The sequence below is a fragment of the Diabrotica virgifera genome, chromosome 1, assembly GCF_917563875.1.
Source record: "Diabrotica virgifera virgifera chromosome 1, PGI_DIABVI_V3a".
Taxonomy (NCBI): domain Eukaryota; kingdom Metazoa; phylum Arthropoda; class Insecta; order Coleoptera; family Chrysomelidae; genus Diabrotica; species Diabrotica virgifera.
This window is the reverse complement of record NC_065443.1, coordinates 298,148,872-298,169,934: the sequence shown is the minus strand read 5'-3', so window position 1 is coordinate 298,169,934 and position 21,063 is coordinate 298,148,872. Positions and strand designations below refer to the sequence as shown.

At 31.3% G+C, this 21,063-nt stretch overlaps 2 protein-coding genes across 2 annotated transcripts in view; both read right to left on the bottom strand.

The window, feature by feature from the left end:
- Positions 1 to 21,063, bottom strand: part of LOC126879169 (zinc finger protein 729-like) — a 128,469-nt gene that overhangs the window by 22,588 nt on the left and 84,818 nt on the right. The window lies entirely within an intron of this gene.
- Positions 7,688 to 21,063, bottom strand: part of LOC126879172 (zinc finger protein 664-like) — a 48,971-nt gene continuing 35,595 nt past the window's right edge. Inside the window, exon 2 of the mRNA XM_050642204.1 lies at positions 7,688 to 10,228. Within this exon, the coding sequence (XP_050498161.1) occupies positions 8,526 to 10,228 (1,703 nt within the window). The 3' untranslated portion in view covers positions 7,688 to 8,525. The remainder of the gene's footprint in view (positions 10,229 to 21,063) is intronic.

Here is a 21,063-nt window from a genome sequence, read left to right as displayed (position 1 = left end):
AATAGGTTCATAGATAAAATAAAAATAAATAAATATGTACACATATACAGGGTGTTTCATTGGGAAAGTAACATACGTTAACTGCAGAAAGAGGACACTTAGGCGGTCTCAAAAATACCATACTTAATGGGTCTTACTCCATTAATAACAAAGATACTGAGTGTTTTATCTATTTTGCCATTTTTTTTAATTGGTTCATAACTTTTTAACCACACCGTATATTTATTTTATATTTGGCACGCAAATATCGTTTAAGGTGTACAATAAATTAAATTATTTACAATTGCAAAAAATCCAGGTCCGGATTAAAAAAAATTGGAAAAATATTCCAACCCAAAAACAACACCCTGTACATTAAATTTTTAAAAAATGGATTTTTCAGTTGAAAAGAGGATGAAAAACTAAATTTAGTGGTATACTTTGAATTTTTGGCAAAATGATTTTGCTGATCAAATTTTGAATTTAAATTCTGAAATTATGTGAATTTCGAGAGCTCTAAGTAGAAAAAAATTGAAATATAGCTTACAACTTGTCAACCGCACGGTATATTCATTTTATATTAAACACGCGAATATTCTTTGTGGTGTCCAATCAATTAATTTATTTACAATTAAAAAAATTAAGGTCCGGATTAAAAAATATTGTATAAATGTTCCGACCCAAAAAACACCCTGTATAATAAATTTTTTTAAAATGGATTTTGCATTTGAAAAGTGGCTGAAAAACTAAATTTAATGGTATACTTTGAAATTTCGGCAAAACGATTTTTCTGGTAAAATTTTGAATTTGAATTCTGAAATTATGTGAATTGCGAAGCTCAAAGTAAAAAAATTAAAATATGATTTAATTTTAATTAATACCATTATTTAATCTAAATTGGTAAAATATTAACATTTTGACATAACAATAATTTTTGATGGTGGTATTTTTGAATAAGTACTTTAGTTTTGAATAGTTATGCTGCACATTTTCTCTGTTTTGTTATAATTTTTAGATACTTTGTTGATTAAAGTTATGTATTCTTTATTGACTCTTTATTATTTATTCATTATTTAAAGATGAATATTCGCCATAAACTATTTGTCACAGATAATAAAAAACACTGAAATGTTTAACATTTTACCAATTTAGATTAAATAATGGTATTAACTAAAATTAAGTCGCATTTTAATTTTTTCTACTTAGAGCTCTCGCAATTGACATAATTTCAGAATTCAAATTCAAAATTTTATCAGAAAAATAATTTTGCCGAAAATTCAAAGTATACCATTAATTTAGTTTTTCATCCTCTTTTCAAATGCAAAATCCATTTTAAAAAAATTTAATATACAGGTTGTTTTTTTGGGAAGGAACATTTTTACAATATTTTTTAATCCAGACCTGGATTTTTTATAATTGTAAATAAAATAATTGATTCAACACCTAAAAGAATATTCGCGTGTTAAATATAAAATAAATATACAGTGCGGTTAACAAGTTGTAAGTTGTATTTAATTTTTTTTCTACTTAGAGTTCTCGCAATTCACATACATAATTTCAGAATTAAAATTCAAAATTTGACCAGAAAAATCAATTTACCAAAAATTAAACGTATACCACTAAATTTAGTTTTTCATCCTCTTTTCAACTAAAAAATCAATTTTAAAAAATTTAATATACAGTGTGTTTTTGGGGTCGGAACATTTTTACAATATTTTTTAATCCAGACCTGGATTTTTTATAATTGTAAATAAAATAATTGATTGGACACCTAAAAGAATATTCGCGTGTTAAATATAAAATAAATATACAGTGCGGTTAACAAGTTGTAAGTTGTATTTAATGTTTTTTCTGCTTAGAGCTCTCGCAATTCACATAATTTCAGAATTCAAATTCAAAATTTGACCAGAAAAATCATTTTGCCAAAAATTCAAAGTATACCACTAAATTTAGTTTTTCATCCTCTTTTAAACTAAAAAATCCATTTTAAAAAAATTTAATGTACAGGGTGTTGTTTTTGGGTCGGAATATTTTTCTAATATTTTTTAATGCGGACCTGGATTTTTTACATTTGTAAATAAATTAATTTATTGTACACCGTAAAGGATATTTGAGTGCCAAATATAAAATAAATATACGGTGTGGTTAAAAAGTTATGAACCAAATAAGAAAATGGCAAAATAGATAAAACACCCAGTATCTCTGTTATTAATGGAGTAAGACCCATTAAGTATGGCATTTTTGAGACCGCCTAAGTGTCCTCTTTCTACAGTTAACGTATGTTACTTTCCCAATGAAACACCCTGTATATTTAGGGGAAATACTACATATGCTTAAATAAATGCGAATGTGATGTGGTACTTAATTACCCGAAATACAGCATGTTTAATATCCCTTCCTTCGACTCGCTTTGCAGCAGCTTGAGCGTAGTGAGAAACGCTCAACAGGTGTTACCTTTTCTTCTGTAAATTACTCTACGATTTAAAAACATATTCCGCTGTGCATCACTTTACGATTTGACAGGCAGAAATTGAAAATAAAAGTTGTCAAAACTAAACGTGTTTTTTTCACAACTGCTTTTTTCAAAGGCGGTGGACATTGTAACTCAAAAGCTACTTGACAGATCCACCTGAAATTTATCAAATATTTCTTTAAACATTTCGTGAGCTAACTTCGTCGATTTTTTGTTTTATACTTATTTTTTGTTTAACAATAACAAGTATGTTGATTTTCACTCTTTTTTAACAAAAATGTCGGTATTTTAATATGACGAGTTATGATGTCTACTGCAAATTCCATTTTTTTTGAGGTGTCGGTAAAAATTTGCCACCGTTGCGTTGGCTTATTTTTCAATATTTAGTCTTTTTTTTTAAATATTCTTTGAATTGTGCTGAATATGTTTATTTAATTAAAAAATAAAATAATTCTACCATAGACAAAATTCAAAAAAAGTGCTTGAAATGATGATTTCAAATTATACTCCCCCACCCCTCCTTTAACAACATTAGTAAACAGTTAAAAATTCGAAAGGTAACAAATATTGCGGCCCTCGGTAATAGACCAAAAACATTTTGTGGCCCTTACTAAAAAAAGTTTGCCCACCCTGCTATAAAGTGTTCCTGTTTATCCCATATATGGACTCTATAATACAGTCTATTTCTCTCAGATTCTCTGCCGATACTAGCACCGCATTTTTGCTCTCGGAAATACATCCCAGAAAATTAGGAACAGAACTCATACTTAAGCAAGATGAAATTTCTCAGAAATATAATCTTGAAAACTTTGCAGCAGAAATTGAAACGTGGATAGAACTTTGGAAAACAAAGATAATTGATGAAAACCTAGGATTTTAAGAAATTATTAATCATGAAGTAAGTACATTTTTTGAATATATTTTTAGCGTTGCCGCCATGCAACGAGTGTTACCATTGAAAGGTTGTTCAGCACCATGCGACGTGTTAAAACCTGGTTACGGTCAAGTATATCAGAAGATACATTATCTGGTTTGTGTTTGTTAAGTGTACACACACAAATGGTATTAAAAAATAAACATAACTTTATAAAAAGGTTATTGATAAAGGACCCCGCAGAAACCGTATGGGAAATGGCCATCTGTCAGATGCTCTGAAATTTTGGATTCTGGTAGTCCTTGATCTGTAGAACAAAAGAACAAAATGGGAGACTGGAGATAAATTACGAATCAGCTCGATTTTTATTTTTAAATTATAATTTTTTGGCATATATATCACACTAGTGACGTCATCCACCTGGGCGTGATGACGCAATCGATGATTTTTTTTAAATAGGAATAGGGGTCGTGTGATAGCTCATTTGAAAGGTAATTCAATTCCCTATTCACTAATATAAACATTAATATAATTATTTATACAGGGTGGCCAACATTTTTTTTAATTAAATTAATTGAGACAATAAGAATGTATACAGGGTGTCCAGAAACTCTACCGACAAACGAAGACAGGAGATTCCTCAGATAATTTTAAGACAACTTAACCCAATTCACCTAGTTCGAAAATGCTTCTGAAGGGAGCTAGAGATCTTTGAAGATGGCGTCATGAAATTAGTTTTTCTTAAATACCTCCAGAAGGCTTCTATTTAGAAAAACGAAAATTGGTATGCATATTTACTTTTCAGAGATGAATTGATTCCATCGATTGCAAATTTCTAGTACCGGTCATAGGCGTCTGTTTTGGGTAGAGCAACGGGTATTTTATCGTATAACTTTTTTATCCTTAACTTTTATGCATTTTTGACACCGGATTATTAAATTGTGAGGTATTCTAGTACTAAAAGGTACTCTTATTTTAAGTCGGTAAGATGCACCGTTTTCTAGAAAAATCGATTTGAAAGTTTTTCGTTTTTGGAATTTGAAAAAAAAATTGAAAGAACATTTCAACAAAAAACGAAGTATTTTACCAACATAAAGTAAGAGTAACTTTTAGTACTCGAATACCTCATAATTTAATAATCTAGTGTCAAAAATGCTCGAAAATTCAAGACAAAAACATTATGCTATAAAATGACTGTTGACCTACCCAAAACGGACGCCTATGGCCAGTACTAGAAATTCGCAATTAATGAAATCGATTTATCTCTGGAATATAAATAAATGTACCAGCTTTCGTCTTTCTAAACAGTTTTTTTTTTAATTTTTTTTTTGTAATTCAGAAAGTGAAAAATTTTCAAATCGATTTTTCTAGAAAACTGTGTGTCCTACCGATTTAAAACAAGAGTACCTTTTAGTACTAGAATACTTCACAATTTAATAATCCAGTGTCAGAAATGCATAAAAGTTAAAGATAAAAAAGTTATGCGATAAAATAACCGTTGCCCTTCCCAAAACGGACGCCTATGATCGGTACTAGAAATTTGCAATGTATGGATTAGATTTATATCTTGAAGATAAATACGCGTACCAATTTTTGTTTTTCTAAATAGAAGCGTTCTGGAGGTATTTAAGAAAAACTAATTACAAGACGCCATCTTCAAAGAGCTCTAGCTCCCTTAAGAAGCATTTTCGGACTAAGTGAATTGGGTTAAATTATCTTAAATTTACCTGAGGAATCTCCTGTCTTCGTTTGTCGGGAGAGTTTCTGGACGCCCTGTATAATTTATTTAATTCAAAATACATTTAACTGCCATCAGAAAACAGAAAAAAATGTTAATTTGTCAACCCCCTCCCTTCCACTTCCACCACCTCTTAATTTTAAATAAGGAATAAGGGTCGTGTGATAGCTCATTTGAAAGGTAATTCAATTCTCTTTTCACTAATATATACATTAACATAATTATTTATACAGGGTGGCCAAAAATTCTTTTTAATTAAATTAATTGAGACAAAAAGACGAATGTATATAATTTATTTAATTCGAAATACATTTTACTGCTGTCATAAAACAGAAAAAAATGTTAATTTGAAAAATAAACATTGCTTTTCGCTTAAATTAAATGTTCAAACTGCAATAGGCAGGTGGGTGGCAGCTTTAATATTGAATTTAAGCGAAAAACAATATTTATTTATCAAATAACCATTTTTTTTTCTTTTATGACAGCAGTAAAATGTATTTCGAATTAAATAAATTATATACATTCTTCTTTTTGTCTCAATTATTTTAATTAAAAAAAAATTGGGCACCCTGTATAAATGATTATGTTAATGTTTATATTAGTGAATAGAGAATTAAATAACCTTTCAAATGAGCTATCACACGACCCCTATTCCTATTTAAAAAATCACTGATTGCGTCATCACGCTCAGATGGATGACGTCACTAGTATGATATACAGGGTGTCCCAGACTAATTTAGCCAGGATATATCTCTTAAACTAATCTATTCCATTTGTAATATACTTTAATATGGCGTAGAAAAAAGCATCCCCTAAATATTCATCCCTTAGTTACAACCCTTAACTTTAATTTTTTTAATAGCAACCTGTATATTTTTTTATAGTTTTGGTTGTGGTCTTCTATGGTCTATTTAACAGATTTTTTAAAACTAAAATCGGTTGGTAAATAATCAAGAAAATATGAGTTTATTTTTTATTTTTTTATGTTTTCCAGACTAATTCATCCAGGCTATATCTCTTAAACGAATAGAGATTTTTGAATGGGACAAAAACTAATATATTCTATTTGCAATACACTTTAATATGGCGTATAAAAAATCATCCCCTAAATATTCGTCCCTTGGTTACAACCCCTAAATTTAATTTTTTTAAAACTTAAAAGGGGTAAACCCTGTAGTTGGCTGTATACCTTCGTTAAAACAACGTAGAATGAAGTAAACACTTTTGTTGTATGTATGTATATAATTTATTAAAATTTATCCACAAGGGAGTGGAAGTACATAACGTTTTTGGTCAAACTGACCATCATCAGTGTAAACCTGGAAATAAGTGAACCACTTAGATTGAAATGCAAAAGGGGTGAAATTTTGGCAGTTAAAAATAAAAAATGTGGTTACTTACGTCCAGTGTACAAGTAATTCAAACTAGCCACTTCAATATGTGTAAAAACCTCTAAATAACATTATTGCTACATTATATGCTATATACTAGTCGACATTAAGTCGATGTCTTAAGATTTAATTTTTTTAAAAGCACCCTGTATATTTTTTATATTTTTGGATGTGGTCTTTTATCGTCTATTCAAAAGATTTTTTAAAGGTAAAATCGGTTTGTAAATAATCAAGAAAATATAAGTTTATTTTTTATTTTTGTTAATTATGATATAGTTATTAAAAATTAAAGTTAGGGGTTGTAACTAAGGGATGAATATTTAGGGAATGATTTTTTCTACGCCATATTAAAGTGTATTATAAATGGAATATATGAGTTTTTCTCCCATTCGAAAATCTCTATTCTTTTAAGAGATATAGCCTGGATAAATGAGTCTGGGAGACATAACAAAAATAAAAAATGATGATATTTTCTTGATTAATTACAAACCGATTTTATTTTTAAAAAATCTGTTGAATAGACCATAGAAGACCACATCCAAAACTATAAAAAAATATACAGGGTGCTATTAAAAAAAAATAAAGTTAAGGGTTGTAACTAAGGGATGAATATTTAGGGGATAATTTTTTCTGCGCCATATTAAAGTATATTACAAATGGAATAGATCAGTTTTTGTCCCATTCGAAAATCTCTATTCGTTTAAGAGATATAGCCTGGCTAAATTAGTCTGGGACACCCTGTATATGCCAAAAAATTATAATTTAAAAATAAAAATTGACCTGATTCGTAATTTATCTCCAGAGTCGCCAATTCTCGAGAAAATGAATTTATTCCAACTCAAACGTCCTCACTATACCTCAGAGGCTTATATCTTAAAACTATGATTTTTTGGAGCTACGCGCCCATGGAGTCTTTTGTTCTACACATCAAGGACTACCAGAATCCAAAATTTCAGAGCATTTGACAGAGGGCCATTTCCCATAAGGTTTCTGCGGGGTCCTTTGGTCAAGATCGAAGGAGATTACAGTTTTTGTTTACCGATTAATCTTTTTTTGTATTATGTATAAATACTCCCTAAATTTTTTTCTGGCGGCGGCTCTGTTGCAGCGTGAAGTGGCTCAATGTTTGGGGTTTTCACAAAGTGTTGTAAATACACCTTGGAATCGTTATGTCATAAATAGTGTAGCTTCATATGTTTATGGTGGAGGGTGACAACGAAGTACCAAATATGTTGATTTATTTATTTATTTATTACGCCGGATAACCCCATTAACATCTAAAATTACAATAGGATTCAAAACATAAATAATTACCTATAGTATAAAATCAATAACAAAAAGTTACATTCAAAAAGTTCTACATACTAAAAACATATAAAATATAACAAAAATCAACAGTACCAATATACATAATATCACAAAGCAAGAGATCTTTTTAACCGAGTTAAATGCTATATTCCACAATCGAAGTGATTTATTAGCCCCATGTACCTATCCAATGGGTTATCAATAGGCTATCAATAAAGCCATCTTCTTGAGCCCATTTCTATCCAACTTTGAATACAGGCCTTCTCCAAATCTTTCCATATATGTCTGTCCTTAGCTGCGCTTTTCCAGTGAGTTCCTGCAGCTTTTACAATATCGTCCTTCCATCGCATCTGAGGTCTTCCTCTTCTTCCTGTCCACTTTCTCCAGTTTTATATTTCAGCATTTCATCTTCTATCTTCCTGTCTCGCATTGTGGCCCACAAATCTCCACTTTAACACTGTTATATGTTCAGTTACATTTTTGACTTTTATTTTCTCTCTTATTCATTTGTTTATTCCCAACATGGATCTTTCCTTTTTTCTCAGAGTTATTTATATTTTTTTATGTTGGCCTTTTTTAATGTCCATGTTTCTGGTCACAAGAGGAAGGATGTACTGGTCAAATACACGGATTTTTAGGTACTGTTGAATCTTTGTGTTTCTTTTTAGTATCCATCTTAACTTTCCAAACGCTGCCCATTCTAGTACAAAGAAGAATCAGATTGGCATGGGCAGCGCTTCTCTAAACTGCTTAGAATAAATTTCACACTTTTGAGGTACTTTCCCCAGTGTGCAATCTCATATGTATTTTCAACCGAGTTGCTTCAATAAATTGCTTAAAACAAATTTCACACTTATGAGGTTTTTCTCCAGTGTGTAATTTCAAATGCCTTTTCAAGTGACTTATTGTACTAAACTGCTTACTACAAATTTCACACTTATAAGGTTTTTCCCCAGTGTGCACTCTCAAATGTATTTTCAACTTACTTGCTGTAGTAAACGACTTAAAACAAATTTCACACTTATGAGGTTTTTCTCCAGTGTGCACTCTCAAATGCATTTTCAAACAAGTTGCTGTAAAAAAAGGCTTAAAACAAATTTCACACTTATGAGGTTTTTTGTGCATCATCAAATGCCTTTTCAAATGAATTGCTCTAGTAAACTCCTTAAAACAAATTTCACACTTGTGAGATTTCTCTACAGTGTGCATCATCAAATGATGTTTTAAGTACCATTCTGTAGTAAACTGCTTAAAACAAATTTCACACTTATGAGGTTTTTTGTGCATCATCAAATGCCTTTTTAAATGACCCTGTTCTCTAAAATGCTTAAAACAAATTTCACACTTATAAGGTTTTTCCGCAGTGTGCACTCTCAAATGTAGTTTTAAATGACCTGCTTGAATAAATTGCTTAAAACAAATTTCACACTTGTGAGATTTTTCTCCAGTGTGCATCATCAAATGTTGTTTCAAGTTCCATTCTGTAGTAAACTCCTTTAAACAAATTTCACATTTATGAGGTTTTTTGTGCATCATCAAATGCCTTTTTAGATGACGCTGTTCTCTAAAATGCTTAAAACAAATTTCACACTTATAAGGTTTTTCCGCAGTGTGCACTCTCAAATGTTGTTTTAAATGACCTGCTTGAATAAATTGCTTAAAACAAATTTCACACTTGTGAGATTTTTCTCCAGTGTGCATCATCAAATGTTGTTTCAAGTTCCATTCTGTAGTAAACTGCTTAAAACAAATTTCACACTTATGAGGATTTTTGTGCATCATCAAATGCCTTTTTAAATGACCCTGTTCTCTAAAATGCTTAAAACAAATTTCACACTTATAAGGTTTTTCCGCAGTGTGCACTCTCAAATGTTGTTTTAAATGACCTGCTTGAATAAATTGCTTAAAACAAATTTCACACTTGTGAGATTTTTCTCCAGTGTGCATCATCAAATGTTGTTTCAAGTGCCATTCTGTAGTAAACTGCTTAAAACAAATTTCACACTTATGAGGTTTTTTGTGCATCATCAAATGCCTTTTTAAATGCCCCTGTTCTCTAAAATGCTTAAAACAAATTTCACACTTATAAGGTTTTTCCGCAGTGTGCACTCTCAAATGTTGTTTTAAATGACATGCTTGAATAAATTGCTTAAAACAAATTTCACACTTGTGAGATTTTTCTCCAGTGTGCATCATCAAATGTTGTTTCAAGTTCCATTCTGTAGTAAACTGCTTAAAACAAATTTCACACTTATGAGGTTTTTTGTGCATCATCAAATGCCTTTTGAAATACCTTGCTCTAGTAAACTGCTTAAAACAAATTTCACACTTAAGAGGTTCTTTGCCAGCCACTAAAATATTTTTATTTAACGTTTTTCCATCAGCCTCTGGATTCACACGATTTTCTTGGGGTGAATGTTCGGTTAGTGTCTCCATAATTTCCTTTTTGTTTCCTTGAAGGTAATCTAAAAATCAGACAACTATAATATAAATACAGTGCTTTACAATTGAGGGGTTAGAAGTAAAAAGGTTTAAGTGCACTTTTCTAAAAAATATGCTCGAAGTACATATTCGTATACTTAAATGGTATTATAACTTGGAGGTAAAAGGATCCAAGCATATTTCGCCCTACAGTCGCCTACTATCGCCATTACGTACATTTATTTTAATAAAACCAATTGCATTTTGCATTGGTAGTAAACGGGTTTAAGTGCGCTTGAACCGTTTTACCACAAAAATATTTTTAGTATCCTGTAAAAACAAGTAGTAGTAATCTGGTTTAAGTGCACTTGAATCATTTTACCATAAGACTTTTTTTAGTATTCTGTAAAAACCTTGTTTTTACAGAATTAATGTTAATACAGGATTAATTTCAAGTAAATATTTATTATATTTGTACCGAATTTTGAAGACGAATGATGCAAAAGTATTATGCAACATGCCAGTTGCAGTTACACTATGGATAAGGGATAAAAATAATTAGTAATAGTTAAAAATATGCACTTGAACCGTTTTACCAGTAACATTTATCAACACCATGTACCGAATTAAGTATATTTTTTTAATTATTGAAAAAAGGAAGGATATAGTATGAGTAAACATATACCCTCATATTTTTATCATTTTATAGAACATTGTACAATAGAAATATTTTAGTTTAATGGCTCCTAAATTTTATAAAACTCAAAAAATTTTGGAGCTGGTTATCCCAGATCAAAACTGCACTTAAACCCTTTTACGTTTGACCCCCTCAATCGATAAGGATCAAAGTAATAATTTACGTAAAAGATAGTCGAAACTTGTAAAAATTTAATATAATTCAAGTAATATTAATACAGATGACTTTGTTAAAAATTTTGTTATTGTCGTCATTCTTTTTTTTCCTTTTCTACTGTCGTCAGCATAAAATGGAATATTAAAGTCTTGTATTTTTATTTTATATTAACACAGTTTGGGTTCAGTTGTTTTAAATGGTGGGGTATTTTTAATAATTAGTTATAAACTATGACTGGAAGACGTTTAGATATTGTCCAAATGCAACGTATTGTGAGGTGGATCAACTAGAAGTTATTGCAGCGTGAAGTAGCTCAATGTTTAGGGTTTTCACAAAGTGTTGTAAATAGATCTTGGAATCGTTATGTCATAAGTAATATTCGCGCAGTACAACCCGAACGTATTCAGAGTAAGTTCGGGATTAGTTTCCAAGGCGCAGGCGTCAACGTAAACTTATCCTGGACATGTTCAATATTTTTCGCTCCGCGAACAATTTCGGATTCGTAATGTAATGACGGGTTGCATACATTAAGGTTAGAGAAAGAAGGCTTTTGTTGTCCCTTCCTTATTTCGAAATCAATGTCAACAAAAATAATTGCAATAAATGCAACAAATTTGTATGTCAACAAAGAGAAAGAGAATAACAATAACAGCAACAGGCAAAGGATTAACTTTCTATTCAATGCCTTTCTTAAGGCCGCGTCCCACCATCAAATAATTTGATCAAACTGGTTTGAGCAAACTGAAAGTGACAGTTAGTGACGTCACATCCTGAGTGTTCATTGTGGATAATAATGAAAAATTTTAATTTTAAATAAAGTACAAACAAGTTAGACAACTCAATACAAAAAAATTGATCAAACTAGACTGATAGTGAGAGCACAGATTTTTAGAATTTCAAAAAAACTGCAATTGTGACGTCACTTTGACGTACTTCCGGAGTTTGCTCAAATTATTTGATGGTGGGACGCGGCCTTTAGAAGTTAAAAATTTTGTTAGCGTCTTAATTATTTCGACAATATAGGTAATTTGGTATTTCCACGAAGAAATCTGGCTTAAATTTTTGTAGAGTAAAAGATTGTTGTTACTGGGAAATTGCAGCTTGTTATTTAGATATAAAAATTACCTTTAACTTCCTGGGGGTTGAACATTATCTGAAGGAAGTAATAATTTAGTAAAGCAATCATTTCCAATTTTGATATATGTATTGAATTTGATAGGTTGTGGTTTATTATACCACAAAAATAATGAAATATAACAAGACACAAGAAATAGTTTCCGAATAAGTTTGATGTGTTGTTTATGTTTCAATATATTCAGTAAGAGACTAATTTAACTCATAAATTAAACTGAAAAATAAACCACGAGAATATGTAGGTTAAAAAAAGCACTTTTACTTACAAGCTCATCTAGATAGAAGAAATTAAGTAAAAACAGAGTATAATTTATTGTAATACTACCGTAATAGATAGTTATCGGATATCGAATGAAAAATTATAAGATAATAATACTAGAAAGGTACCTACTTATTTATAAACATACTAAATGGAAAACATTGACAAAAACAACTAAAAAAGCTTTCATATAAAAAATATTAACATTTATTTGAAGAATATTTAAATGATACAACACTTTACATAATTTCAAAACTTTAAAAACCAGAATCTACATCTACAAGTTGTTTAACAAAACAATATTTTAGGTTAAGAATTGGAAACAGTAAGAACAGAATGTCAAGAAATTTTTTCCAAAAAATTTGTGCGTCTGTGCGAACTTAAAATCCGAAACCAAATCCTCGAACGTCGAGAGAGTATCCTACTTAGACACGTTCAGGATCTTTTTCTGTAATGCGCTTCTGCTCGAACACCGAATTAAAAATCCGGAGGGTGTTCAGAGGGAAACATTTGACCTCCGCGAACGCTCAATTTTGTAATGCGCAGGCGTTCTCCCTCTGGGTATGCTCGGGTTGTCCAGCGCGATCAAATCTATAATAGGCGAGCGGCAGCAACCCCTAAAATGACGTTATACCGACCACGAAAATCAACTTTTAGGTGAATGACCAATTTTGATGATTCTTTAGGTTTTCGGGGTCGCTGAATCTGAAGTTTATTTTTATCTAGAATTGGTGGAACATGTTTAAAAATCAAATTTTATGCAAAAATACGAAAAGTCAAGTTTGATGATTTTTCAAATATACCTCGTGGTATCTTTGCTCGTTGTAAATATTTCCTCTTGAAAATTTTACTGTGTCATCATTGAAGTATTTAGATAACAACGAGCTTTGTCCAAAATATTTATACAGATAAAAAGAGGAGTTGTTAATTTTTAAATATTTAGTAGTCAAATTTCGTTGGCTTCATGTTTACTTAAAAAAGTTAAGCGACAAACTTTTTAGTTTATAATTTTGACCAACACAGCAATAAAATATAATTCACGAAGAAGTTTTCTGGAGAATTTTAAGTCAAAATATGCAATAGGTAAAAAGATACGTGACTTTATATACGAGCGGTACACCTCAAAAAACGCTTATTTCTCGAGATACTATGTGGTGTGATGATCACGGTGTGTTAGGAATGACTAATTTTGGTCACACTTTATGTTTTTGATGGTACTGAATTTTACGTGGGAGAACATTGGCAAAATCGCAAGTTTAGCCTAAAATTATAAAGAAATCAAATCACATTTTTTTGCGTTTAACTCGCTACAACTCTGTTCCGTTTTAATATTTTTTTTTCTGAAATTTTTATAGTATATATTTATTACCTCTCTGAAGACAATAGTACCTGTTTCAGTATTTCTGTCTTATTATAATAAAAGTTATGAATTGTTTAAAGTAAAAGGTACATACACGGTGCTGAATTGCAAAGTTTAATCGCAAAATTGAGTGACACAATTTGAAATTTAGCTTTTTGATCAAGTTTATGTTAAAATATAGGATACAAAAAACTAAAATGTTTTACAGAAGAAAAATAGCGCAACTTTTAATTTTAAGAAAAACATGATTTCATTTTTTTTATTTTTAGGGTAAAATTGCGATTTTGACAATGTTCCCCACCTAAAATTCAAAATAAACCTCATTTTCAGCACCATCAAAAATATAAAGTAAGACCAAAATTAGCCATTCACCATACCGTGGTCAGTATCTCGAGAAATAAGTGTTTTTTTGGAAGAGTGCCACTCGTCTATAAAGTCACATAACTTTTTTCCTATTCCATCTTTTGACTTAAAATTTTCCAGAAAACTTCCACATGAATTTTACTTTATTGCTGTGTTGGTTAAAATTCTATCTATCTATCTATTAGCCTTGCGACATCCAATATTGGACATAGGCCTCCCCTTCGCTCTTCCATCTTTCTCTATCCAGAGCCATGTGTATCCATTTTGAGCCGGCTTGGTGTTTTAGATCATCTACCCATCTCATCTGTGGTCTCACTCTCTTTCGTTTATATGTCCATGGTCTAGTCCATAGACCATAAACCATGGACAGACCATGATTAAAATTATTAACTAAAAAGTTTGTCACAACTGTTTTAAGTGAACATGAAACTAACGAAATCAGACGACAACATAGAGATTTAAAATTTCCGGAAAAATTGGGTGCAGGAAAAAAACCTGTTTTCTTTCCGGAAAAAAAGGAAAAATTCGGAAAAATTGAGATGTGTTACAATATACTAAACATATCCTGCGTCCCGTATTAAAATCGATAAATTTAGTAGAATCGCCTACATCTATATTATCAAAAGTGCCTTTTGTCTTTTAAGTATATAAGAGACACAATATTAAATATTGCACAAGTTAACCAGACTAGTTCTCTTATCGAAAGCTTGCTAAAATATGTTAAAGAAAGCTACGAATTTTGTTTTAGCCGATTCATTTTGCAGCCAATTTTCTTGATGCTCCTTTTAAAGGAGAATAATAATTATTGAATGAAGACCAACTAATGGAAGCTATAGACTCCATTTCTAAAATTGCTCGTTCACTTAAACTAGATGTAGGGAAGGTAGTGGCAAATCTAACCCGATCTAGTACAAAAACTGGATTTTTTAGTCGAAATTCTTTATGGGATAGTGCGAATAATGCTCATCCCATTATATGGTGGCAAGGTTTGTTTACATCGCAGCCACTTATGCCAATTGGCTCCTGAATTTTAAACGGACCTCCATCTTCCACCTCTTCAGAAACTGGCTTTTACATGGCCTCATACATACCAACAAAAGAAATACAATCACAGGATAAAATTCAGAAGTTATTCATTTAAATTTGGTTATAAACGAAAAACAGATAAAAATCATGTTGTTTTATCCGTTCAGGATGATGAAGCGGAGATGCGAGTCTGAATCAGATGCTTGGTCTAAAGATTCAGATTCAGACTCAGATGAAAACCACTGAGCGCTTTGGTTAAATATTGTGCTTTCTATCGTTGAAGTTTCGGTTTTAATACTTTCAATAATATTATAATTTTTAACCCTATATACATATTTGTACTTATTTCTTAGATATTATTGAAGTATGTTCCTGCATTTATTTTTACAATATATATATATATATATATATATATATATATATATATATATATATATATATATATATATTTAACCGACTTTAAAATTGGTATTTTTTCACCTTTCAAGTCTAAATTAAAAATATTTAAATTTTCCCATTTTTTCCAATGGTTTGGAAAAAAACGGAAAAAACCTGTTTTTCCCAATTTTTCCTGTTTTTTCCGATGTATTAAATCTCTACGACAAAATGTTTAAAAATTATCAACTCCTCTTTTAATTTGTTTAAACGTTTTGGATAAAGCTTGTTGTTATCTAAATACTTCAAAGATGACACAGCAAAATTTTCAAAAGAAAATGTTTACAGTAAGCAAAGATACAGCGAGGTAAATATGAAAAATTATCAAAATTGATTTTTCGCATTTTTGCATAAAATTTGATTTTTGAACATGTACCACCTATTCTAGATAAAAATAAACTTCATATTCGAATTCAACGACCTCGAAAATATAAAGAATGACCAAAAATTTGCCATTCACCCATCATGGCCGCTTTTTCGATTTCTAAGACTCAAATTAGGGGTGTGCCGCTCGTCTATAAATAGTGTAGCCTCATATGTTCATGGTGGAGGGTGACAACGAAGTACCAACTCTGTTGATTTATTTATTTATTTATTACACGGGATAACCCCATTAACATCTAAAATTACAATATAAGTTAGGATTCAAAACATAAATAATTACCTATAGTATAAAATCAATAACAAAAAGTTACATTCAAAAAGTTCACTACATTCTAAAAACATATAAAATATAACAAAAATCAACAGTAACAATATACAGAATACCACAAAGCAAGAGATCTTTTTAACCGAGTTAAAGTTATAGTGGGATGATAGATAAGGGATCGGACTTACCAACAACACATCAATCAATCCAAAAGTCAACCTCACCTGCACGAGTGGTAGTCTAAAATTACCCGGTGCCTCCTGCTACATAACAGACGAGGCTCTGGCGACCGAGTACGAGCGGGATAACCATACAACAGTTACAGGGAATCAAGGAAATGTGATCCCTACAACTCACCAACCCGCCTGGCCAGCGTGGTGTTTTAAGGCTATTTTCCCCAAACTAACAATGTCGAACTTTCAACAAAGCGGAAATGGACCCCAGGTGGGTAGATCCGGAGTCCCACATCGGGAAACCGATCAGCCTCAAGAATTCTGGGGGAGGCAAAAGCTCGACAAGAACAAATCAGAGAAAACGGAAAAAGAAGGAATGCAACAGAATACACATAGCGACATATAACATCAGATCCATGGCTGGCTCAAGATGAAAAGCTGTACGAACTCGAAGAGGAATTAATTATAATCAAATGGGACATTGTTGGATTGTCAGAGGTCAAAAGAAGAGGAGAAATGTGTATAGAACTAGAATCAGGAAATCGCCTCTATTACAACGGAAAGGAGGACGAAACATATGGAGGAATAGGATTTCTGATCAAAGAGAAAATTAAACAAAACGTAATCAAATATAAGAGCATATCAGACAGAGTAGGATATATCATACTAGAAATTAACAGGAAGACAAGAATGAAACTAATACAAGTATATGCCCCAACAACAACACATGAGGAGGAAGAAATTGATAAATTTTATGATGTCATCACCACAGCAATGGAAGACAAAAAAATATAAAAACAACAATCGTCATGGGAGATTTTAACGCAAAAATCGGAAAGAAAATGGAAGACTCAGAAAACAAAAAGCTATGGACTTGGATCAAGGAATATTAGGGGTGAAAGACTACTAGAATATTTAGAACAACAAAACTTTCATGCAATAAATACATACTCTAAATAAGAAGCCAAAGCGAAAATGGACATGGGCCTCCCCAAATGGGTTGACAAAAAATGAAATAGACTACTTCCTCTGCCAAAATAAACAAATATTCGAAGACGTAACCGCACTTAATGAATTCTCAACTTGCAGCGACCACCGCATACTACGAGCCAAAATAGAAATAAGCAAATTAGAGACACAGAAAGCTAAAAGAAAACCAACGGCTACTGACCATAGCAAAATAAGACAAAACGCAGAAGAATATAGGCAGACTTTAAGGGAAAACTATAAACAACAAGTAGCAAAGGAAGAGTCAGAAATTAATAAGATTAATGAAGAAATGAAAGAAAAACTCTTAGAAGCGGGAATGAAAACTGCCAAAAAACTAAAAACAAAAGAATAAGCAGGGGTACAGTTAAATTAATGGAAAGTAGACGAAAACTAATGAGCGAAGACAAAAGAAACACATTAGAATACGTAGAACTAAACAAACTTATTGCGAGAAAACCAGAGAAGATCTAAGAAAACACACTGAAAATGAAATCGAGAAAGTAATTGAGAGAAATAAGGGCCTAAAATACTTACGACCAAATTTAGGGAAACCACTACTCATTTCAATAAAGGATGACACAGGACGGGAAGAGAGGAGAAAAGATAAGATATCAGAAGAAGTAGAAAGGTTTTATAAAGAACTATACACTTCAAAGAAAGACGCAAACCTCAACATTCAGCATAAGAAAACAATCACGAATGTAAACTCAGAAACATTACCAAAAATAGAAAATTATGAAATAGAAGCAGCACTATCACAATTAAAGAACAACAAAGCACCGGGACCAGATGGAATCCTAGCTGAAATGTTGAAAGAAGGGAAAGAAGAAATCTTACAAACATTAAGAAATCTATTTAATCAGTGTCTACATAAAGGAGAAATACCCGACGAATGGAACGAAAGTCTTACAATCCTGCTATTTAAGAAAGGCGACAGAAAGGACATAAAAAATTACAGACCCATCTCACTGCTGTCACAAACGTATAAACTATTCATGAGGATTATCAACAACAGGCTAACACACAAATTGGACTCATATGCTTCTTTTCATGAGCATTTTTCAGTGCGTCACAAATGGCAGAAAAAAAGTTAAGTCCATGATAATATACATTTATGACATTTATTCTAACATGACATTTTAGTTAAATCTGACAGTTGTCAAATTTTATTTGTAATTTGACATAAAAACAAATCAATTGTGTTTATTGCATTTATAAAATGGTATTTTCTTTGATTTGTATAGTCTTATAAATTGTACAGATTATATTCGTAGATATATTATACAGGGTGTTTGATAAATAATGGGCCATAGCTTAACCTCAGGTTGCTGAGGTTAAAATAGGCCGAATTAAGCTAATACTTTAGTACAAAGTTTATTATAACCGAGATACAGGGTGTCAAAATTAAACTTTTTTATTTATTATTGAATATTTCCTGACAGGTATGAGATAACAACATGAAATTTGGTATGTGGGGGTTTTTTGGGTCGAAAAAACTAAATTCCCTAACAAAAATTATGTATTGCCCAGAGGGCGCCACATACGCCTTTCAGCACTCATTTATTACGTTCAATTTTTTTTATCCCGCACTCTGTATAATTTTGACATTAAAATTTGTATTCTCCTATTAGTTTTACTTAAAAAAGGTATACTTCTTTCATCTGCCTAAACGCATTTTAAATCTGCGATACACCATCATTTTTAGCATGATATCATTGTAGTTACACCCGAAAAATAACTTAAAACCATAATAATTGTGCCAATTCTCAAATTTATGTCATTGCATCGCAAATACCATTTGAAGAAATTTGCGATACATTTTTGGATAATTTTATGGTTTTAAGTTATTTTTCTGGTGTAACTACAATGATATGCTAAAAATTATGTTGCACCGCAGATTTAAAATGCGTTTATCTCGAAAACGGTTGAGTTTAGGGAGATGAAAGAGGTATACCTTTTTTAAGTAAAACAAATAGGGGAATAAAAATTTTAATGTCAAAATTATACGGAGTGACGTATAAAAAAATTGAACGTATTAAATGAGTGCTGAAAGGCGTATGTGGCGCCCTCTGGGCAACACATAATTTTTGCTAGGGAATTTAGTTTTCTCGTCCAAAAAAGCCCCCACATACCAAATTTCGTGTTGATATCTAATGTCTGTCAGGAAATATTCAATAATAAATAAAAAAAGTTTAACTTTGACACCCTGTATCTCGGTTATTATAAACTTTGTACTAAGGTAAGTTCGCTTAAATCGGCCTATTTTAACCTCAGGAACCTGGGGTTAAGCTATGACCCATTCTTTACCAAACACCCTGTATAATTCGTAAATTTTTTTTTTCGATTACAGCGCCATCTATTGACAACTAGAATAAATGTTATAAATGTCACCGACAAAATGTAATCACCGACGTGCGTTTTTTTCTATCACATACAATTTCCAATTTTCAAAACATGGACTTTGACCAAAGCAAACATGAATAAAATAATGAAGACACAAAAAAAGATGGAGAGAGCAATGTTAGGAGTAAAATTAACAGACAAGAAGCAAAACAACTGGGTAAGAAATAAAACAAAGTCAAAGACGCAGGACAACATATAGCCAGGCTAAAATTGAACTTCGAAGGTCATAAAGTCATAACGCTAGACAAACGGACAATAGTTCGAATACCACGATACAACAATGGAGACCATGGACAGGAAAGAGACTAGAGGACGACCCCAGATGAGATGGGGAGACGATATTAAAAAGATAGGAGGAACGCACTGGAAAAAGAAAGCACTACACAAAAACGAATGGAGGAAACTGGGGGAAGCCTATGTTCAAAATTGGGCCGAATTGAAGGGCAAAAGAAGAAGAAAGTTATAGTGAATATACCACAATCGAAATGATTTAATAGCCCCATGTATACAGGGTGGTTCATCGTATTCGCCTCGGTCTCTGTACGGAAAACCACTTGATATTTAAAAAAAAATTCTTCACAGAAATATACAGGGCCTTTAATACTACAATCTAAAAATAATGTGAATTATACAGGGTGCTCCAAAAAAGAGTGGTATATCAAAGTTATATTTTTTCTTATGAAATGCCCTATACCTGATAACATTACTGAATTGACCTTAAAAAATAAGCTATACTTTCATAAGGGTTCCCTATACCTAAATGCAGGGTGTTTTGATTTATTTCGATTTTTATGAAAATGTAAGGTTTTAGAAAAAAATAAATATCTACGAATCTAAGAATCAGTAACAAATTCTTTCTTGGATCTTAATAATAGACTATTAAGAATACTTAAACGGATGCTTACTGCATCAAAATTTCTTACAGGGTGGTCAAAATATGAGATTGTTCTGTTAACAAATTCAAGCTGTAATAACTTACTTATTTTAAATAGAACACCCTGTATCTTACTAGTCTATCGCGTAGAAAATTTACTTAGCTTTCAATTTATATTAGGGTTTCCTATACCTATCTTTTTACAGGGTGGTCAAAATATTAGATTGTTATATTAACAAATTCAAGCTGTAATAACTCACTTATTTTAAATGGAACACCCTGTATCTTACTAGTCTATCTCGTAGAAAATTTACTTAGCTTTCAATTCTTATTAGGGTTTATTATACCTATCTCCCTTCA